This window comes from Nomascus leucogenys, chromosome 14 (assembly GCF_006542625.1).
Source record: "Nomascus leucogenys isolate Asia chromosome 14, Asia_NLE_v1, whole genome shotgun sequence".
NCBI lineage: Eukaryota > Metazoa > Chordata > Mammalia > Primates > Hylobatidae > Nomascus > Nomascus leucogenys.
Genome location: NC_044394.1, coordinates 71,953,963 through 71,974,214, shown reverse-complemented (window position 1 = coordinate 71,974,214; position 20,252 = coordinate 71,953,963). Strand labels below are relative to the sequence as shown.

The window sequence follows — 20,252 nt, the reverse complement described above, 5'->3', positions numbered from 1 at the left end:
GGGGCTGTCCCAGGAGGTTACAGTCCCCATCACTTATGGAGCTCCTGCTACCTGCCAGGTTTGGCATGGGGATCCTTGTAGGCATTACTGATTTAAATCTACACACAGCCTGTGAATGGGCTTTAGCAATGCCATCTTTACAGAGGAGAAAGCTAAGGTACATATGTACAAAGGAACATGCCAAAAGTGTGGCTGGGAAGTCCTAGAGGTAGAATATACAACTCTGTTGTTCTGAGTGTGCCCCTGTCCCGATGGACCAATGAGGTCTATCCCATGGGCAGGAAGCCTGCTGGCTTCCCAGCTGCAATAGGCCAGGCCGTTCCTATACAACAGCCCAACAAGGGTCTCCTAAAGAGACTTCAAGTGTATTCAGGATCTCCTAATTCCAAGAGCAAATTTCCACAAATGGAAAATTGGAAGTGTTTTTTGAGACAATGGGGTCTCCAGAAATGGACTGAATTTTGTCCTCGCAAAATTCGTATGTTGAAGCCCTACCCTCTGTGTGATGATACTTGGAGATGGAAACTTTGGGAAATGATCAAGGTTAGATGAGCTCATGAGGGTGGGACTCCAATAATGGGAGTGGTGCCCTTAAAGAAGAGGAAAAAAAGCAGCACCTCTCTTCACCAATGAGGACGCAATGAGAAGGTGGCTGTCTGCAAGCCAGGAAAAGAGCCCTCACTAGAACCTGACCATGCTGGCACCATGATCTTAGACTTTACAACCTCCAGAAAGGTGGGAAAATAAATTTCTGCTGTTTAAGTCATCAAGCCCATGCCCATGGTATTTTGTTATAGCAGTCCAAGCAGGCTAAGACAGATAGTAAGATGGTTCAAATAAGGGAAAATAGAACAGCCAAGGAGAAGCAGAAAAGGAAGCATGTCTTATTTGTTTCGGCTTTAGTTAGAGTCCTTCCAGATTGCACCCATGTTTTTGGCAGGAAACTTGGGCTGGCTCACAAGCTAGAGTGGGGATTCAAAGCACCAATAAAGACAATCTTTTTCCCTGGCACTTTGCTAGTATGCCCACCCCTGTCACTGTGAGCCACTCTCAGAGCCAGCCCCCAGCCCTGCCAGCACTTGGCTGTGTGAGTACAAATGAGTTTGTCCAAGGTGCTCAGGGAAATGCAAAGCCACTGGATAAACAGACCTGGAGAGAGAGAGAAAAGGGACTTGAACATGGAGGGCACAGCGGATTTTGATGAATTGATGCTGACGTCCCTTCCTCAGGTTGACAGCCAGCTCCTGTGAAAAGCAGGGACCACCAGTGGCTCTTGAGCTGGCAGAGGGATCTGGGGAACCCCTGACTGACCCAGAGCTCACAGGAACTGTTCCCAGCACACCACATGCCCTCCTGGCATCTCCTCCACCACCAATAGAAAAGACAGCCATGGTCCTCCTGGTCAGGACGTAGGGGCTGCGCAATCTATATGTTCCTCTAATTGTCTAGGATTTCCAAGCTCCAGGAAAAAAAAAATCTCCCACAGTTACTGATGTGTGGGACAGCATAGTTAATAATAATTTTTAATTGTCATTTTTATTTGTGGTAAAATATATATAGCATAAAGTTTGCCATTTTAGCCACTTTTAAGCACACAATTCAGTGGCAGGAAGTACAGTCACAATGTTGTACAGCCATCACCACTATTTCCAAAACTTTTTCATCATCCCAAACAAAAACTCTGTACCCATTAAGCAATAACTCCCATTCTCCCCTCCCTCCAACCTCTCGTTACCTCTAATCTACCTTCTGTCTTTGTGAATTTGTCTATTCTAGATATTTTATATAAGCAGACTCATATAATATTTGTCCTTTTATGTCTGGCTTACTTCACTTAATAATTTCAAGGTTCATCCACATGGTGGCATGTGTCAGAACTTCATTCTTTTTTGTGGCTGAACAATATTCCATTTTGTGTATATACCACATTTTGTTTACCCACTCCTCTGTTGATGGAAATGTGGCTTGTTTCCAGCTTTTAGCTATTGTGAATCATGCTGCAATGAACATTGGCACACAAGTATCTATGTCAGTCCCTACTTTCAATTATTTGGGGTATATATCCAGTTAGTAGAATGCTGGGCTGTATAGTAATTTTTATGTCCTACTTTTTGAGAAACAACCATATCGTTTTGATTTTATATATTTATTTGATCCTCAAGTATTGACACCTATTATGTACCAAGAATGTAGGGGTTATAGTTTTCAAGGAGTTTTCCCTCTCGTGGTAGTAAGAGACATAAAGTAATTCCATGAATAAATATATAGATTCAAAATGGGTACACGTTATGGCAGAAAACTATAAGAAGCAAAGACAGGTGACAGCGAGTGGATGGGACTCAAGCTGAAGGCTTGCGGGGGGCATCCCTGCGGGAAGGACATGTTAGCTGGGACATGAAGAATGAGTAGGTGTCAGTTAGGAGAAGGAGGGGAAAGACCAAGCTAGGGCTAGGAGCAAGTGGTCCAAACGTGAGTAAAAGGAACCAGAAGAAGGGGAGAGTGGAACAGACGTGACCAGGGCCACACCTGCAAGGACCCATGGGCAACATCAAGGATTAAAGGATGTTTCTAAAGCATAATGGGAGGGAAGAGGTTTTAAGCAGGAGAGTGGAGTGATCAGAGAAGTATTTCTTTTTTTTTTTTTTTTGAGACGGAGTCTCGCTCTGTCACCCAGGCTGGAGTGCAGTGGCGCCATCTCAGCTCACTGCAAGCTCTGCCTCCCGGGTTCACACCATTCTCCTGCCTCAGCCTCCCAAGTAGCTGGGACTACAGGCACCTGCCACCATGCCCAGCTAATTTTTTGTATTTTTAGTGGAGACAGTGTTTCACCATGTTAGCCAGGATGGTCTCGATCTCCTGACCTTGTGATCCGCCTGCCTTGGCCTCCCAAAGTGCTGGGATTACAAGCGTGAGCCACTGCTCCCGGCCTCAGAGAAGTATTTCAAAGGACTTTTTCTTTAAGTCCATGCCAGTTTCCTTCTAGGATACTCAGGAGTTTTCAGAAAAAAATTTTATTATGGAAAAATTCAAATAAAATAGAAGCATCTAATGAACTCAAGGATGGCCAGCTCATGGTCCCTTTTCCTTCATCTCCCTCCCCCCGCCATCCCCACTTACTTTACCTTCCTGCACCCCAGGTTATCTTGATGTTTATCCCTGACATCATATCACGTCTTCCCTGAATATTTCCAATACGTACGTAAAAGATACAGATTATTTTTAAAAACATAGCCCTAAAACCATTATCCCACCTACAAATATAATGATCATTCTCTAATATCGTCAGATGTTCAATGCTCAGATTTCCCCAACTGATACATAATTTTTCATTACAAATAGTTTGTTGTTTGAACCAGGGTGTAAATAAGACACACATACTGCAATTGGTTAAAATGCTTCTTAAGTCTGCTTTATGCCACAGGCTGCTCCATCCCTCATTCATTCAGATGATCCCTGTGAAACTCCATGGACTAGGCTCAGTGCAAGACCCTGGAGACCAGAGAAGAGGGCTCCCCACCCAGAGAGCTGCCACCACCTGTGGAGCTGTCCTCATGGTCACAATCCACAGAGGCTTGCTGAAGAGAAGGTGGATGGCAGAGTAGGGTGGGGGTGCAACATGGTAAAAGCACAAACTGGGGATCATGAGAGTCTGGACCAGGATCCTCCAGTATTTCTGAGAGGGGATTTATTTATTTATCTGTTGCATCTCAGCTAACTGCTCCCTCTGAAAGCCACAGCCAACCCATCCAAGAGAGAAGAGATCATGCCTGGCTGAAATCACAGGGAGCCCAGTCTTCCTGGAAAAACCTGACTGTGGACACCCTCACGACAAGATGGCACTCACAGATTTCTTTGTTTTTAATTCCTACCTACCATAGACAATATCCACACCAAACTGAAATCACCACCATACTGGACTCACTGCCAATTGACCTGGCTTCTTGTCTGATCATTCTGTCTTCATGTTCTAGTTGTAATTTCTCCTCTTTGGGGACATCAGGACTAGGCATTTGGATATGAGGAATTATTTTGAGACCCAGTGGTGTCCAGGGAGGGAAAGGAGGGCCCCAAGAAGGACTCTCTGCTGGAAGACTTGGGCAGCACGAGTGGCTGCAGCAGACATGCCCACCTGAGCTATTTTGTTCGCCTTCCTTGGTAAGCTGGAACATGCAAGATAATTGTCTTCCCTCAAGACAATAAGATGCCGTTTTATAACCATTTGCAAAAAAAATGGAGAAGTCTAAGAATTCCAAGTATAGGAGAGGATATGGATCCACAGGATCCAATTACATGCTGTTGGTGGGAATGTAAATTGATGCACTAACTTTGGAGAATAGATTAACACTACTCTTTAAAGTTAAGCATTCATTCATCCTATAACTAGCAATTCCATTCCTAGTTGAATACCTAAGGGAAGATTTTACCCATGTTCAACACCAGACATGGACAAGAGTATTCACAGCAGTACTTTTCACATTAGCAAAATCCTGGAAACAACATGAGAAAGTGGATGAATAAATGCTGTAGTATATTCACACAAAGGAATATTATATACAGCAGTCAAAAATCTTCCATTGCTACGTCATTCCCCAAATGACAAAACTACAGAGATGGAGAACAACCAGATTAGTGCTTGCCAAAGGACAGGGGTGGAATGGAGGCCAAATGAAACTACAAAGGGGTAGGACCCGGAAGTTTCTTTCTGATGATGGAACAGTTCTATATCTTGATTGTGGTGGTGGTTACATGAATCTACATATAGGGTCAAACTGTGTAAAACTACACACACACACACACACACACAATTGAGTGCATGTAAAAACTAATGAAATCTGAATAGGGTCTATGCACTCTTTAATAGTGCTGTACGAATATTGATTTCCTGATTTTACATTGCACTACTGCTATATAAGATGTCACCATGACTAAAGGGTTCTCATGACCCTGTGTACTATTTTTGTAACTTTCTGTGAGCATTATTATTTCAAAATGAAAAGGTTTTTATTTTAAAATTTAATGAATACAGGAACACACAATATGAATCAATCTTAGCAATAATATTTAAGTGAAGAAAGAAAATCACACAGGATTATGATACTGTTTTCATAAAACGAAGACAAAGGAAAATAACCAATTGATACAAATATAACAAAACTATACAAAGAAGAAAAGCAAATTAGAAACAAAAACAGGATAGGATATGATGGTTAAAAGGGAAGTCAGGCACAGGTTTTGAGGTATGCGAGTTTACCAACACCTGTGCTACTACACAGACTGAGAGAGCTCACGGGGTTATAGTTTTCATTCCTTGACATGCAAAGCGAGCATGCGTTCAGGAAGGGCAGGTGCCCAGAGCCTCTCACCTTCACTCCTGTGGCCATGTCCGCCATGGAGAGGACTTCTCCTATGACAAGGCTTCGGCTGACAAAATTCTTTGTTTTCTCTGCCTGAAAATATGATAGACTTACCAAAGTTTCCTTATGGTTTTCTGACTTGTTAAATTCACAGTTTTTATAACAAATGCATGTTACTTTTATAATAAAAAATAAACACAGTAAAAGCAGTTTTTAAATTAAGAAACAATTCCATCATTCTGCTAAAGTAAATGTTTTCATCTTTTTTTAATGTGGCTTTCTGGTCTCTAACCTTGTTAGTGTTAAAGACTCTTCTTATACAATAGTCAACTGCATCCGCATGGAGGCCAGCCTGCGACCCTGCGACTGACTCGCCTCATGCCTTGCTTTGCTTTCTCCAGGTCTGTCCCTCGCAGCTCCTGGTGTTCCCTTCACAGGCTGGCACCCCCACGGTTCTGCCCAGCTCCTCCAATGTGTGCCACAGCCTGCAGCCTCTCTGCATTGATGCCCCAACCAACAGAGAATGCCTGGCTGGAGCTCTGTTGATAGTCTTTTTCTTTTTTGTACAGACAGGGTCTCGCTATGTTGCCCAGGCTGTACATGAACTTCCGAGCTCAAACGATCATCCTGGCTCAGCCTCCCAAGAAGCTGGGACTACAGGCATGCGCCATGGCACCCAGCTTCAGTGACCATCTTGATGTGAGGGTGGAGGATTGGGAAGGCTGGGAGCACTCGACACAAGAAAAGCAGTATGTTTACTTTGTAACTATAGACCATCTCAGGGCTTTGATGATTTAAAAATCATGAGGTCCCAATCCCCTCTCCTCACTCACTGTACACAACAGCAACAAATCCCAAGGCTATACGAACACATTCTTCTCCACCAGTGACAAATGAGGCATGGCAAAAACACTGTACATGTTTCGTTTTAAAAATTCAGAGGCAGCCAGCATTTCCTTAGAAGGTGATAGGCCCTTGAGTGGGCAAAGTGCAGCTGTCCATTGTTGAAATCAGTGCTAGTTGTCCTTGTTTGCCAGTCTCTTCTGAGATCCACCCAAAAAAACTAGTGCTTGTTACCCATGTGTAAGTGTATGTACATGTGTGTGCATGTGCCTGTGTGCACATGTGTCCATGTATGCATGTGTGTGTCTATATGTGTGTGTGCATCTGTATGCATGTATGTGTGTGTGCGAGCGAGTGTGTGTATGTGTCTGTGTGTGTTTGTACACTGCTCCACCAGCAGCAGGATGATAACTAACCTTCCTTGAATGACTTTCAGTTTCCACACTGGCTAAAGCTCTCACCCCTAACACACTCTAGATTTTTCCCTCTCATAGGTTTTTACAATGTTTCTCTCAACCATTATTAATTTGATCAAACAGCAGGCTGTCAAGATTTGTGACTCTTACCATGGCTCCAACCCAATGCATCTTGTATTGATTATTTCCTAAAATATCTGCAGGCTTGAGTATATAAACCACTGCGTGGCTCCAGCTTCAGCTCACACTGCTGAAGTTATTACCAACAAATAATAAAAGACAGCTAAAGCAGGTATTTGCAGACTTTTTTAGAGGGCCCAAGTGTCCTTTGTTGCACAGATCCTCACAAAAACCCTACATGGGAGGCTAACAGGACAGGAAAGACTGACCCCATGTAACAGACAGGAAATCCCAGGCTCAGGGAGGTCAAATGACTTGTCCCACCAGAGTCACCTGGGAAGTGGAGAGCAGTATCCTTTATCAGAATCCAGAGCTTCAGGTTTCTCATCTGGACATCTTGCCACCAGCCCTTCCTGATCCTCGTTATTAAGCCAGAAGAAGTCTTGGGACTCTGAGTGGCCCAGTCTTCCTCATCGGTCCACCCCTATTTTTTACCACTAGCCTTGTTCCCAGAGAGCACCCGACATCAACTTGCCCTGGGCCCCCAGTTCATCTTCCTGAGAGTGACCCTCTCTGGAATCATCACAACAAACCCTTCCTTGACACCAGCTCTGTTTTAGCCAAACTGAAATAATCAGGAGTAAGCACAGCCCCCCCGAATTTCCAACTATGCATAGCTTTATTCATATTTCATTCTCTTCACATACACTGTCAATGCAAGAGTATGATGTTGCCATTAATGGTGTCCAACTGTGGTCATTTTTACTCACCAGTTTGAAATTAATTGCAAGGACATTTACTGAAGAATCAATCCAAAATTTAGCCATCACAGAGCATTATAAATTGTCTATGACAATTACTTCCCTTCCCTTGTCTCTGCAGGAGATAGTGACCTTTGCTATTAGATCTGATGGGAAATGACAATAGGAGTTTGCTATTAATTCTCTGATGTTGATTTAAGCATATATTTGTACTAATCCATCTCCAGATGCCAAACCAAAGTTCCGGAACTGAGAATAGGCTTAATAAGAATGACTGCCCTACTGGTATATATTTTAACATCTTCTTCACACACAAATTCCCTATCTTCTTCAATTCTTATGTTATTTCTGATTAATTGTTCTTAATTAAAGAATGTCTAATGTTGACAAATTTCACCTCTCATTGAAATGGCAGCACTAACTGAATGGTCTATGATGATAATGATCAATCAATAGTTATGTGCTTTTCTACATTAATCTTTGCAGCAATTCTACTGTATCAATAGCTGCCTTCATTTACACTTAATATATTCAAACCAAATTCAATCTCCATAGTAGCGTCTAAGTTTGTAATGATTTTAAGTAATAATAATTCCACAAATGTATGAATACTATACCCAAGCTTATAGTTTATCCTAAATTACAGTCCATGCTATTCACATGTATACTTAATAAATTCAGCCTCAGAGGAAGATAGCTTTTCTTAAAATACTCCCATTTCTTTGTAGAGCACTTCATGTAACAGATCATTGTGATGTAATAATCTGTTAAAAACTCTGAAAAAATGTATGTTTTTACAGAGTAGTCTCTAAAAGACATATATACTCCTCAACTAAAACCACCATGATTCAGAATAGGTTGGATGTGTAGTCTGAGCTGTCTTTCCTCTGATGTTAGCCCACACGGCCTCCTTTGCCAGCTCTAAGCAAGACTCTCACCTCCTGGGCTAACCAGCCCTGGTCTTCCCTCCAAAAGACCCCAAGTCTGGCCCTTCTTTTTTTTATTTTTTTATATTTATTTATTTATTTATTTTATTTTATTTTTTTGAGATGGAGTATCATTCTGTCACCCAGGCTGGAGTGCAGTGGTGCGATCTCGGCTCACTGCAACCTCCGCCTTCCAGGGTCAAGCGATTCTCCTACCTCAGCTTCCCGAGTAGCTGGGATTACAGGTGCACGCCACCATGCCTGGCTAATTTTTTTGTATTTTTAGTAGAGATAGGATTTCACCGTGCTGGCCAGTCTGGTCTCAAACTCCTGACCTCATGATCTGCCCGCCTCCACCTCCCAAAGTGCTGGGATTACAGGCGTGAACAACCGCGCCTGGCCAAGTCTGGCCACTTTTTACATCTCTTCACCAGACTCTTGTGCCCTGGACTATAGTAAAAGCCTCTTGACTGGCCTCCTGTGTCCATCCTGCCCCAAACATCAGGCACCATGAGCTTTTTATTATTAGTTATTATTAAGATAAAATTTACAGCCAGTGAAATGCACAGAGCTTAAGCACGAGTTATGTTCAATTATCTACGTGTGTAACCATCATATCAATCAAGAGCACAGGGCATTCCCTGCCCCCAGCAGGCATCCCCATGCCCCTCTACAGTGAGTACCCACCTTCATAGGCAACCACTGTTCTCTTTTCTTTCTTTGTTTCTTAGAGATGGAGTCTTGCTTCATAGCTGAGGCTGGAGTGCAGTGGTGTGATCGTAGCTCACTGTAGCCTCAAACTCCTGGGCTCAAGGAATCCTCCTGCCTCAGCCTCTTGAGTAGCTGGGATGCCAGGTCTGCCATCACAGCCAGCTAATTTTTTTTTTTTCTGGAAACAAGGGTCTCACCATGTTGCCCAGGATGGTCTTAAACTCCTAATCTCAAGCAATCCTCCTGCCTCAGCCTCTCAAAGTGCTGGGATTACAGGCATGAGCCACTATCGCCCCCAGCCTAACACTTCTTTTTGTATCACCATCCACTAGTTTGGCTTGTTCTTGAAGTCACACAAGCAGGAAACAGTATGTGCTCTTCGGGATCTGCCTTCTTCCATGCAAATGAGGCATCTATGTTAAACTAAGGATATCCATAGTTCATTATTAGAATGGTTTCCATCTATGAGCAGTTTATAATTTGTCTAAACAAAACTCTTCAGTGAAACTGGGTTGCTTCCAGTTTCAGGCTCTTATGAACAAAGTTGACATAAACATTTGTGTACAAACCTTTTTGGGGACATATGTCTGTTTCTCTTTTGTAAATCCTTAGGAATGCAACTGTGGGGTTAAAGTGTAGGTTTAGTGTTGTAAGGAACAGCCAAACAGTTTTAGAAAATGGTTGTACCATTTTACACTCCTCCCAACAATGAATGAGAGTTCTAGTTTCTCCTTATCCTACCAGCATTGTCAGTCTTTTCCAATTTTAGCTATTCTGGAGGGAGTGTAATGTTATCTCACTATAGCTTAAAGATGTATTTCTCAGATGACTAGAGATATGAGCACATTTTCATATGCTTAACAGCCATTTGTAAGTGTTCAAGTCTTTGGCCACATTTTAAAAATTGGGCTGTGTATCTTTTTATCATCAAGTTCTAGGGATTTTTATATCGTATGGGAACAAATCCTTTATATCTGGACACAAGTTTTTGTCAGATATATGCATTACAGACTTTTTCCTACTTTGTACATTGCGTTTTTATTCTCTTAATGATGTCTGTTGATGAACAGCAGTTTTTAATTTTATTGTAGACCAGTTCATTAGTATGTTTTCTTTTACATGTTCAAGTGATTTTTGAGTCTCCTCTAAGAACCCCTGCCTATCCTAATAGGACATTCTCCTCTATTATTCTACAAATGTAGTAATTTTTGAGTCTCTGTTTAGGCATCTAATGTGTCTCAAATTAGTTTTGTGTGTAGCATGAGGTAGGGACGAAAGTTAACTTTTTTCCTGTATGCTTATCTAGTTGTTCCAGCATCGTTTATTGCCAAGACATTGCTTTTCCCATTGAATTGCCTTGGCAACTCAATTGGTCATATATGTGTGAGTTTCTTTCAGGACCTGCCATTCCATTCCATTGATCTCATTGTCTTTCCTTATGCCAATACCCCATGACCTTGAGCAGCTTTATAATAGAATGGCTGAAGTCATGTAGTGAGTCTTCTAACTCTGTCCTTTTTTAGAATTATTTTAACTCTTCTAGGTCTTTTGCATTTCCATATATGTTTTGAAGCAACCTGTAAATTTGGATCAAGGTACTACAACATTTTTAAACTAAGTATCACATTGTGTCCCTTCTTCCCTCCTCTCTCCCCCCACCATAGCGAACACCTCCAATGACTCCAGTTACCACTGCAAGAAAATCTAACCCTCTGACCACGTCCTCCATGTCTAGCCCTTCTTACTTCTTGCTGGTTCCAGGGGCCATACAGTAGGCCAGCTGCACAGATCCTGGGAGCATTCTGTAACAAACGCTGTAGCCATGTACTTCTGTTCTCTCCAAGGGCCTTTGACTACTCCAGGAAAGCCCAGTGTAGGATTGATGAAAGGTGACATTCCCATGGCTCTGTCTAAAGATATTTTTCTCTTTTCACGACATTATTGCAGGACCCTGACAGTGTAGGATTTTCCAAATTCTTGCCACAAATGTAACACCTCTTCCCCTGGCAGCACATGCTTACTGCCAAATTCCTAGTTACTCCGAAAATGTTTCTGACTATTAGTGTAATTACAGAATCTATTGATATTGGTGGCAGGTAATAATGAACGTATCTTATTGACATTACCAGCTTGATGTACAAGCTTACTTTTTTTATGCAGCATTTTACATTTATTTTAATGGAAATTAATGGTTGCTTATAATTTCTGGCCCATGAGCAAATATTGTTCCCATTATTCTACATTGTGAGAGATAAATATACCACATGACTACTTAAAAACTGGATGGTCAAGCAGTACTACCGCTGAGCGTTCATTCAGCACTTCCTATGTGCCCAAACACTGTCTGGACAACTTACCATGTGTTATGCCATTTGAGCCTCGCATCAACCCTTTAAGGTAAGTATTGTTATCATCCACACTTCACAGAGAAAGAAACTGAGATGCAAAGAATTCAAAAACTAGCCCAAGGCCACACAGCTCCTCAGTGAAGGAGCAGCCAGTGATGAACCCTGTTCTATCTGACTCCAAAATCAGAAACCCATAACCATTGCATGACGGTGAGAAAATTGTACTATGACCATCCCATATCCCCTTTTCAAAACAATATAAGTATAAATTCACATATGATACATTTCAAAGACCAGATTGGGATATGCGTTATTTTTGGACAACAGAATTTTGCAATTGTGTGTGTGTCTTTACCTGTCTGTATTTTTAACTTTCCTGTAATGAACATGCATCATTTTTGATAATGAGAAATTTGTCAGCATTTTTCCCAGTTATGGTTTGTGCATCTTTGTATAGTGTCTCTCTGTAACTGACTCATCTATCCAAGCCTCACAGCATCAGTAGAAGGTAGAAAAGCAGACTTGGAAAACCAGTAAGAGCCAAGTTGGTCCCCGTGCCAGAAACCAAAGGGAAAAACACTGCAGGGTTTCAGGCTCCATGTGGCCCAGAAGTCACGGCCCCAACTGGGCATGGCTGCTGCTGCCAACATGAATGCTAACCCTGCCTTCTCCAACTGCATGAAACTCCTGCCTGCTGGCTGGTCCCACTGGGAGCTTCCAATAGTTGAACTCGGCTCACATGCCCAAGACCAGCTTTGTCTTGTGGAAGGAAGGCAACCACTGGAAACCACTAATGCTACCCATGTTCTATGTTTGGACAGCCCCAAAATAGGACACCTGCCCCGACCCCTTGAAGCAGTGTGGCCTCTCCCCAGGTGCTATCATGAGGACAGCCTCCCTCAACCCCACATACACACAGGAGGTCAGTGCTGGGCTCTGTGCAGCCTCCGTGGCTAGCGTCAACCCCGGCTCACCCAGGAGGGCTGTCCGTGCTGATGGCCCCTCTCTGAGCCACTGTCCTGTGATGGACGCACTCTAGCCCCTGGCCCACGAGACAGTGCACATTTGGAAGACAGAGATGGTCTCCTACTCATCTTGAGTTACAAGATTCAATTCTTCCATCCCTCTGTTCTGTCCCCATCACAACAGAAAGACTCTGCAGGGTGGAGTTTCACCACACACAGCTGTGGAATTGGGCCAACTGGCTTGAATCCCGCCTCTGCTTCATTTACTATTGAACTTTAGACAAGTTACCTTTTCTCTCTACATTTTAGTCCCCTGACTTGTAAAATGAGCACCATATTTACTTTATGATTTGCTATGATAATTTAATGGAGTAATGTATGTCAAATGCTTATGAGCCCTCTTACACTTGTCCCTACCTCTACAGCCACTTCTCTCCAGTCTCCTTTCTGGTCCTTCCCACCAGGCTCCACCCTTGGACCTCCCCTTCTCTGTCAACACCCATGCCATGGGGATCCCTCCAGCCTTATGGCTCTAAATTCATCTCTATGCTGATGGCTTCCCCGTACCTTGACCCTAAACATCGCAAACATGTTTAGGTGATCACATCTAAAGACTAGCTCCAAATTTAACCTAACATCTCTTCTAGGCTTCCCACCCAGTATATGATAACCCTATCCTTCTAGTTGAGTTGCTCGGACCAAATACCAGGGAATCGCGTTTTCTTTCCCCTCTCTCACTCCACTTCCATGTATCAGTGTCTGTCTACTGCTTGACCTTCAGTAAAATCCCTATTCCTGCCACTTCTCATCACCTTGACTGCAGTCACTCTGGTTCCAGCTAGCACCACCTCTCTCCCGGGTGACTGCTCTCTCCCTGGTGACTGCTCAGCTCCCTATTTGCAGTCCTGCCTCTCATATAGTATATTCCTAAGCCAGCAGCCTGGAGACCCAGTCAGACAGGTCCTGCTTCACTCAGTCCCTCCAAGTCCTCCCATTTTATCCAGTCTGAAGAAAATCAAATGCCTCATAAGGCCCTTCATAGTCCTGGCACTCACCATCTCCCTGGTTGTCACCACCTCTCTCCTCCTCTCTCACTCTGCTCACACCACATGGTGCCTGACATGTCCTTCCATTAACAAGCCCAGGACACTCCCACCTTAGGCCCTTCATGACCGCTGTTCCCTCCACCTGGATGCTGTTCACCGACCTCCAGCTGTCTCACTCCCCCACCTCTTAGGCATCTGCTCCAATGTCCCCTCATCATGAGGCCCCCACCTGTCCCTCCGACTCTTCCGAGCACCTTTACATCTTCACTTAAAAAAATTAACATATACACACATAAAATTTACTATTTCAACTATTTTTAAGTGTACAATTCTCTGGCACTAAGTACATTCACCACGTTTTGCAACCATCATCACCATCCATCTCCAGAACTTTTTAATCTTCCCAAACTGAAAATCTGCACCCATTAAACACTAACTCCCATTTCCCCCTTCCCCCAGACCCAGGAAACCACCATTCCACTTCCAATCTCTATGAATTTGACCACTCTAAATACTTCATGTACAGCGTACCGTATTTATCTTTTTGTGACTGGCTTGTTTCACTCAGCATAATGTCTTCCAGGTTCATCCATGTTACAGCGTGTATTAAAATTCTCTTCCCTTTTAAGGCTAAATAACATCCCATTGTATGTATTACAAACATGTTTTGTATGTTTTGTTACGCCATTCATCTGCCAATTGACATTTGGGTTGTTTCCACTTTTTGGCTACTGGGAATAATGCCACTGTTAATGTGGATATGCAAATAGCTGTCTGAGCCCTTGCTTTCACTTCTGTGGGGTGTATACCAAGAAGTGGAATTTCTGGATCACATTGAAATTCTACATTTAATTCTTTAAGGAAATGCCATACTGTGTTCCCCAGTGGCTACATCATTTCACATTCCCACATCACCACCAACAATGCACGTGGGTTCCAATTTCTCCACATCCTCTCCAACACTTGTTCTTTTCTGGGTTTTTTTGATAATAGCCATCCTAATTGGTGCAAAGCAGTATCTCATTGTGGTTTTGATTTGCATTTCCCTAATGATTAGTGATGTTGGGCATCTTTCTATGTGTTTATTAGCCATTTGTGTATCTTTGAAGAAATATCTCTTTAACTCTTTGACCATTTTTTAATACAGTTGTTTGGTTTTTTTCTTGTTGAGTTGTAGGAGTTCTACATCTATTCTGGATATCAATCCCTTATCAGATATATAACGTGCAAATATTTTCTCCCATTCCATGTGTTGCCTTTTCACTCTGTTGATAGTGTCCCTTGATGCACAAAAGATTTTGATGTTGATGTAGTCCAGATTATTTTTATACAAATTTTTACTAAAATGTTTCTTAAAATTGTTTCTAATAATTAGATCATTTTTATTCCGAAAACATATCTATGTTTTTCAAAGGCCTGTGTTTTTGGTGTTCTATCCAAGAAATCATTGCCAAATCCAAAGTTATGAAGCCCTTTCTTTATGCTTTCTTTGAATTTTTTATTAGTTTTTGCTCTTACATTTAGGTCTTTAATCCATTTTGAGTTAAATTTTGGAGATGTTGTAAGGTAAGCTTCCAACGTCATAGTTCGGCTTGTAGATATCCAGTTGTCCCAGCATCATTTGTTGAGAAGACTGCTCTTTCCTCACTGAATGGTCTTGGCACCCTTGCCAGAAATCATTGACCACATATGTGAGGTTTTATTTCTAGGGGCTCTTTATTCCATTCCATTGGTCTCTACACCTGTCTTTATGCCAGTTCCACAGTTTTGATTACAGTAGCTTTGCAGGAAATTTTGAAATCAGGAAGTGAGAGGCCTCCAACTTTATTCTTCTTTTCCAAGATTGTTTTGGCTATTCAGAGTCCCTTAAGATTCCATGTGAATTTTAGGATGAGTTTTTCTATTTCTGCAAAAATCATCTTTGGGATTTTGATAGGAATTGCACTGAAACTGTAGATTGCTTTAGTAGTATTGACATTTTAACAATATGAGGCCTTCCAATTCATGAACATAGGATGCCTTTCAATGTATTTGTATCTCCTTTTATTACTTTCAGAAATTTTGTAGTTTTCCATGTACAGTCTTTACCTCCTTGGTTAAGTCTATTCCTGAGTATTTTACTCTTTTCGATGCTATGATAAGTAGAATTTTTTTCTCAATTTCATTTTGGATTCTTCATTATTAATGTATAGAAATGCAACTGATTTCTGCATGTTGATTTTTATCCTGTAGCTTTGCTGAATTTATTAATTCTAATAGATTTTTTGTGGAATCTTGGGGTTTTCTACATAAAAGATCCTGTCATCTGCTCATAAAGACTATTTTACTTCTTCTTTTCCAGTTTACCACACTTGATTTTTATCCCCAGCATCCATCACCATCTGACATACCAGAAATTTACTTGTTTATTAGTTTATAGTCTGACTCCTCCCAGACAAAAATGTAAGCTCCATCGAGACAGGTAATTTCTGCCTGCTTTGTTCACTGCCCCTTGAGCAATGCCTGGCTCACTGTAGGTGCTCAATAAATAATTATAAAATGAACGAACCACCTCACCTGGCACACGGAAGGGACTTAGCAGAAGGTAGCAAGAAATAATTATTGGTTTTTTACATAGTATTTCACTGCACAAGTAATAATGAAGGCTTAGAATGAAAAGGGTGTTTTTTTATGCAGAATGGTTGCAGTGTCAAAAAACAAATAGCACCATGATTCCAGCTGCACTGGAATCCCAGAGCAGGTCCAGCTCACTCCCTGGCATGCCCCGCTTTCAAGTAACTCCTGTGGCTATCACAGATGACAACTGCATTCAGGTGCCAATCCACATACAGGGACTTCTGTAAACAGACCACTCTGTCCTGTTGTCTCTGCCCAAATCCTCCAAGATATTCCAGGCGGCCAGGGCTGGCCTGACCAAAGTGCTGGCCAAGTGGCCAATGTCCAAGTCTGTGGAGCTGGAGCTGGGACAGGGACTCCTGCCAAAGACAGTATATAGGACTAAGAGCCAGGAGAGCCTGTCACAGCCCACTAGGAGAAGCCTGGGTTCCAGTACAAACAGAAGCCAGAGGCCCAAGGGGGAGCCAAGGCCAGGGCGGCAGAGCCAAGAGCTCAGAGTCTGTCCGTCGGTTAGGAGCCAGTCCTGGGATGGGTGGGGGAGTACAGCGGTCACAGTCTGCAGCACTCGCTGGGGCTGGCACTGGAAGTTGTGGGCAACAGGGCGGGGCCTGGGTGAGTTGGGACTGGGACAGGACAGACATCCTCAGCCTCTTGGCAGATTCCTGGCTCAGCTCCTTTTGCACAATACACTCAGGGCTTAAATGTAAATGCTTCCTGGGAAAAGCTGTTTCTTCTCTCAGGGTCTGAGTAGAAAAGTAACCACCCTCCCCGGCATTCCCAAACACCTTCTAAGGTGAGCTGACCTTAGAACATTCTTCCGTTTTAGATCTGATCACCCACTTGGTATTTCTCCAAATACAAAAATACCTCAAATGGAGATTACCTAAAATTCTGATAAAAATAGTAGTCATAATATATGTAATATAAATAAAATGCAACCAATGTTCTACTAGTTCCCCTCTGATCTGCTGAGACTGAGCTTCCTGAGAAAACACTAGATGATTTAGATCAGTGACTCTCAACCTTTATGGTCCTTGGACCTTTTTTGAGGATTCCAAAGAGGTTTTCTTTGTCCAGGCTACAACTGTCAATTTACCATATGGCATAACTTTTATGAAAAATAATCATAATTTCAAAAAACTCATGAGAAGAATGGCATTGTTTCACATTGTTTTAATATCCGGCTCAATAAAAGATAGCTGCCCTTTCATATCTGCTTTTGTGCCATCTGTTGTGATATGTTGTTTTGGTTGAAGTTTATGATGAATATCCAGTGTCTCACATGCGGGTAGTTGTACATATACTTTCCATGTAGCACCTGAAAGGGTCTTGGGGACACACAGGGGTCCTCGGGCCTTACTTTGAGAACCACTGGTTTAGATAATGATGGTGCAACTATGCCCCTCACTCGTGTGGATCATGGGGATAAAAACCAGAGCTCTGGGTGAGAGAGAGAATGGTTGTAGGCTGGTTGGGGGTGGGGAAGAAGGAGTCAAGGGTAGGATCTTCATTATCCAGGTATCTGTCCCCAACCCGCACTACACTTGGCTGAAAGCAGTCTGATCCCAGCTGGCTCCCTCCTGGGGAAAGGTAATGTTGAGATGCAGCTTCCCTATGAGCCACCCACAAGCCCTGATTGGTAGGGACCAAATGCTTAATGGGAACAATTTTGGGGAGACAAGGTGCAGGAAAGGAGGCATAGTGCAGCAGTCCGCAACCCCAGATGCACAGTGGGTCACCTGGGAGATATAAATGCTGACTTGATTAGCCAGAGCAAAAGCCTTCACAGCAGGAGTCTTGAAAGTTGTCTGGCTGCTTCTATTGTGCAGACAGGGGCAAGCACCACCTGTTTGACGTGGGCTCAGGAAGCAGAGCACCTGGGTTTGAATCCCTGGTTCACTAGTCATTTATATATACAACCCACTAATTGTATAACTAACCTCAGGCCAATTACTCAGCTTCAGTTTACTTACCTGTAAAATGGGAATGCCATGAGGGATGTTGTGAATACTGAATGACATCATCTATTTAAAGTTCTTAGTGTTGGGACTGTACCAGAACATGTACTCAGTCAACTTGAGCTGTAACTGTCTGCTATGGTGAAGATCAGTGCAGGCTGTCAGACTGTCAGCTTCCAGGGATGAGCATCTCTGAGGAAGCTGTCCCCCATGCAGGACAAGACGCTGCCACAAAGTAGATGTTAAGACCTGGGTCTTAGAGACAGAAGGTCTCTGCATCTGGAAATAGAGGCAGTTGGTGACCCCCCAGCCCAGGATCCAATTCTGGAAACTTCAAGGGAACAAGAGAGCTCTTGGCTGAGGTGCACAAAGGTGATGTCACTAGAAACAGGTGCAGGAGAAGTCAGCACAGAGAACAATGATGGTGTTCACACTGTGTGTGTGTCTGTGTGTGTGTGCATGCACACTCTGCAATCAGACTCATACTGTTTTTTCCCTTTAAAATTATTGAAACATTTCAAATCTATTACAGATGGCAGAGAGGAAAACACAGCGTGGAAATATTTTAATGGTTCATTCTTGGCCTGCGGACTGTCCATAGAGACCTGGAGCGAATGAGACTCCCTCCTCATTTGTCCCCTAGAACATCATCATTACACATTACACACTGCGTTCTGCCTCAGAGCTCATCGGATCATCCACAAAAGTGAAGAGTAACACGAAAGAGGGGTCCAGGGAAACACAGACGGGCCTGGCATGCTCCCTGAGCAGGCAGGACAGCCATGACTCAATCGTTTTATTAAGAGGCAGGATGAATCATGTAACACTTCTTCTAGAAGTACTGGATGTGGACAGCTCCTCCAGCTGTTTACAGGGTGGAATTTGAGAGCCTTCAAACACAGATGTGCCGCTGAGTCTCATGACATCCACCCAGCGAGATGAGCCTGCCACACTGATGGCCAGTTTCATTTCCTTCGGGTTTATTGGCTTTTGCGAATTCATACAGAGAGAGGTGCCAAACAGGCAGAGATAATTCACAGAAATGACTGGAGGGATCGTCTAGGGCCAATCCTGTGCCTCCTGGAGGAATTATATCTAATCACCCAGGACAGAGAGTTGTCCAGGCTGCCTAAGGCCACTAAGTGAGCCAGGAAAACAGGAAGATAATTGGATCCAGAGCTCAACACGCTTCATCAGGAGCGAGATTACAGAGGCTAATCCTTCAGACTCAGCGGGTCAGGCTGCAATTAGCAAGCCTCATTAAGGGACCAGCTCTCACGTCCAGGTCTTGAGTATTGACACTAAGTTAAGCCACAGACATGTTGGGCTGATTAAGGGAGCAAGAAGCTGGCCACAGGCCAAGATTTCACCTTCCAACCAGCCCCATGCCAAACGCACTTGGAGGCGACTCAGAGAGAGTGGTTGGCGCAAAGAGGTTGGTTGTTTTTGTGTTTTTTTCTTTTTTGGTTGTATTCACAGCTCTAAATGGATGCTCCATCAAGAGGCAATTTCCTAGCTTGAAAATCTCTGCCAAACTGCTTGGTATGAAATGATTTTTTACGCTTTGCAAGCATGCTCCACTCTGTCACGTGGGAGTTTTCCTGTGCCAAGTGAACATCCATCTGCACGTTCTCCAGCTCAGCTGACACTGCAGTGCCCTCGTCAGTGTGGAGGTGCCTGCAGGACCGCAGCGCAGGTGGTGCCAAGGCTCTGCCTGTAATTCCTTCCTGAGAAGACTCCAGGATTGGAGTCTTGTCTCCTTAGACAACCTATCAAAGGCTGGTGGGATTGTGGGGAAGGGAGAAGGATCTACTTTCAAGCGTGGATCCCAGGCCCCCACTAGCTCCATTCTACGCTCCACAAAGAAAGGCGCCCCTGCTGTCTCCTGAACTGGGAGGACTCCATCCCTCAATCCTCAGACTCTCCCTCCCACACCACGCCGGGCGGGGAGAGGGCTGGGCTGCTGCAGGATAGGGTCAGCTCCTCAGCACGCTGCTGAGCTGCAGCTACCCCAGTTCAGGATCCTCCCCTAGGGGGTCTCACAGGAGGGGTGGTGTTGGGTTTTTTGTTTGTTTGTTCATTTTGAGACAGGGTCTCACTCCGGTTGCCCAGGCTGGAGTGCAGTGGTGCGATCATAGCTCACTGCAGCCCCGACCTCCAGGGCCTCAAGCGATCCTCCCACCTCAGC

The 20,252-nt window shown here is 43.5% G+C and overlaps 1 protein-coding gene across 1 annotated transcript in view; it reads right to left on the bottom strand.

Moving 5' to 3' along the window:
* The window catches only part of ACOXL (acyl-CoA oxidase like), a 362,868-nt gene that overhangs the window by 341,062 nt on the left and 1,554 nt on the right, over positions 1-20,252 (bottom strand). Inside the window, exon 2 of the mRNA XM_030827970.1 lies at positions 5,364-5,447. Coding sequence (XP_030683830.1) covers positions 5,364-5,447 — 84 coding nt within the window. The remainder of the gene's footprint in view (positions 1-5,363; positions 5,448-20,252) is intronic.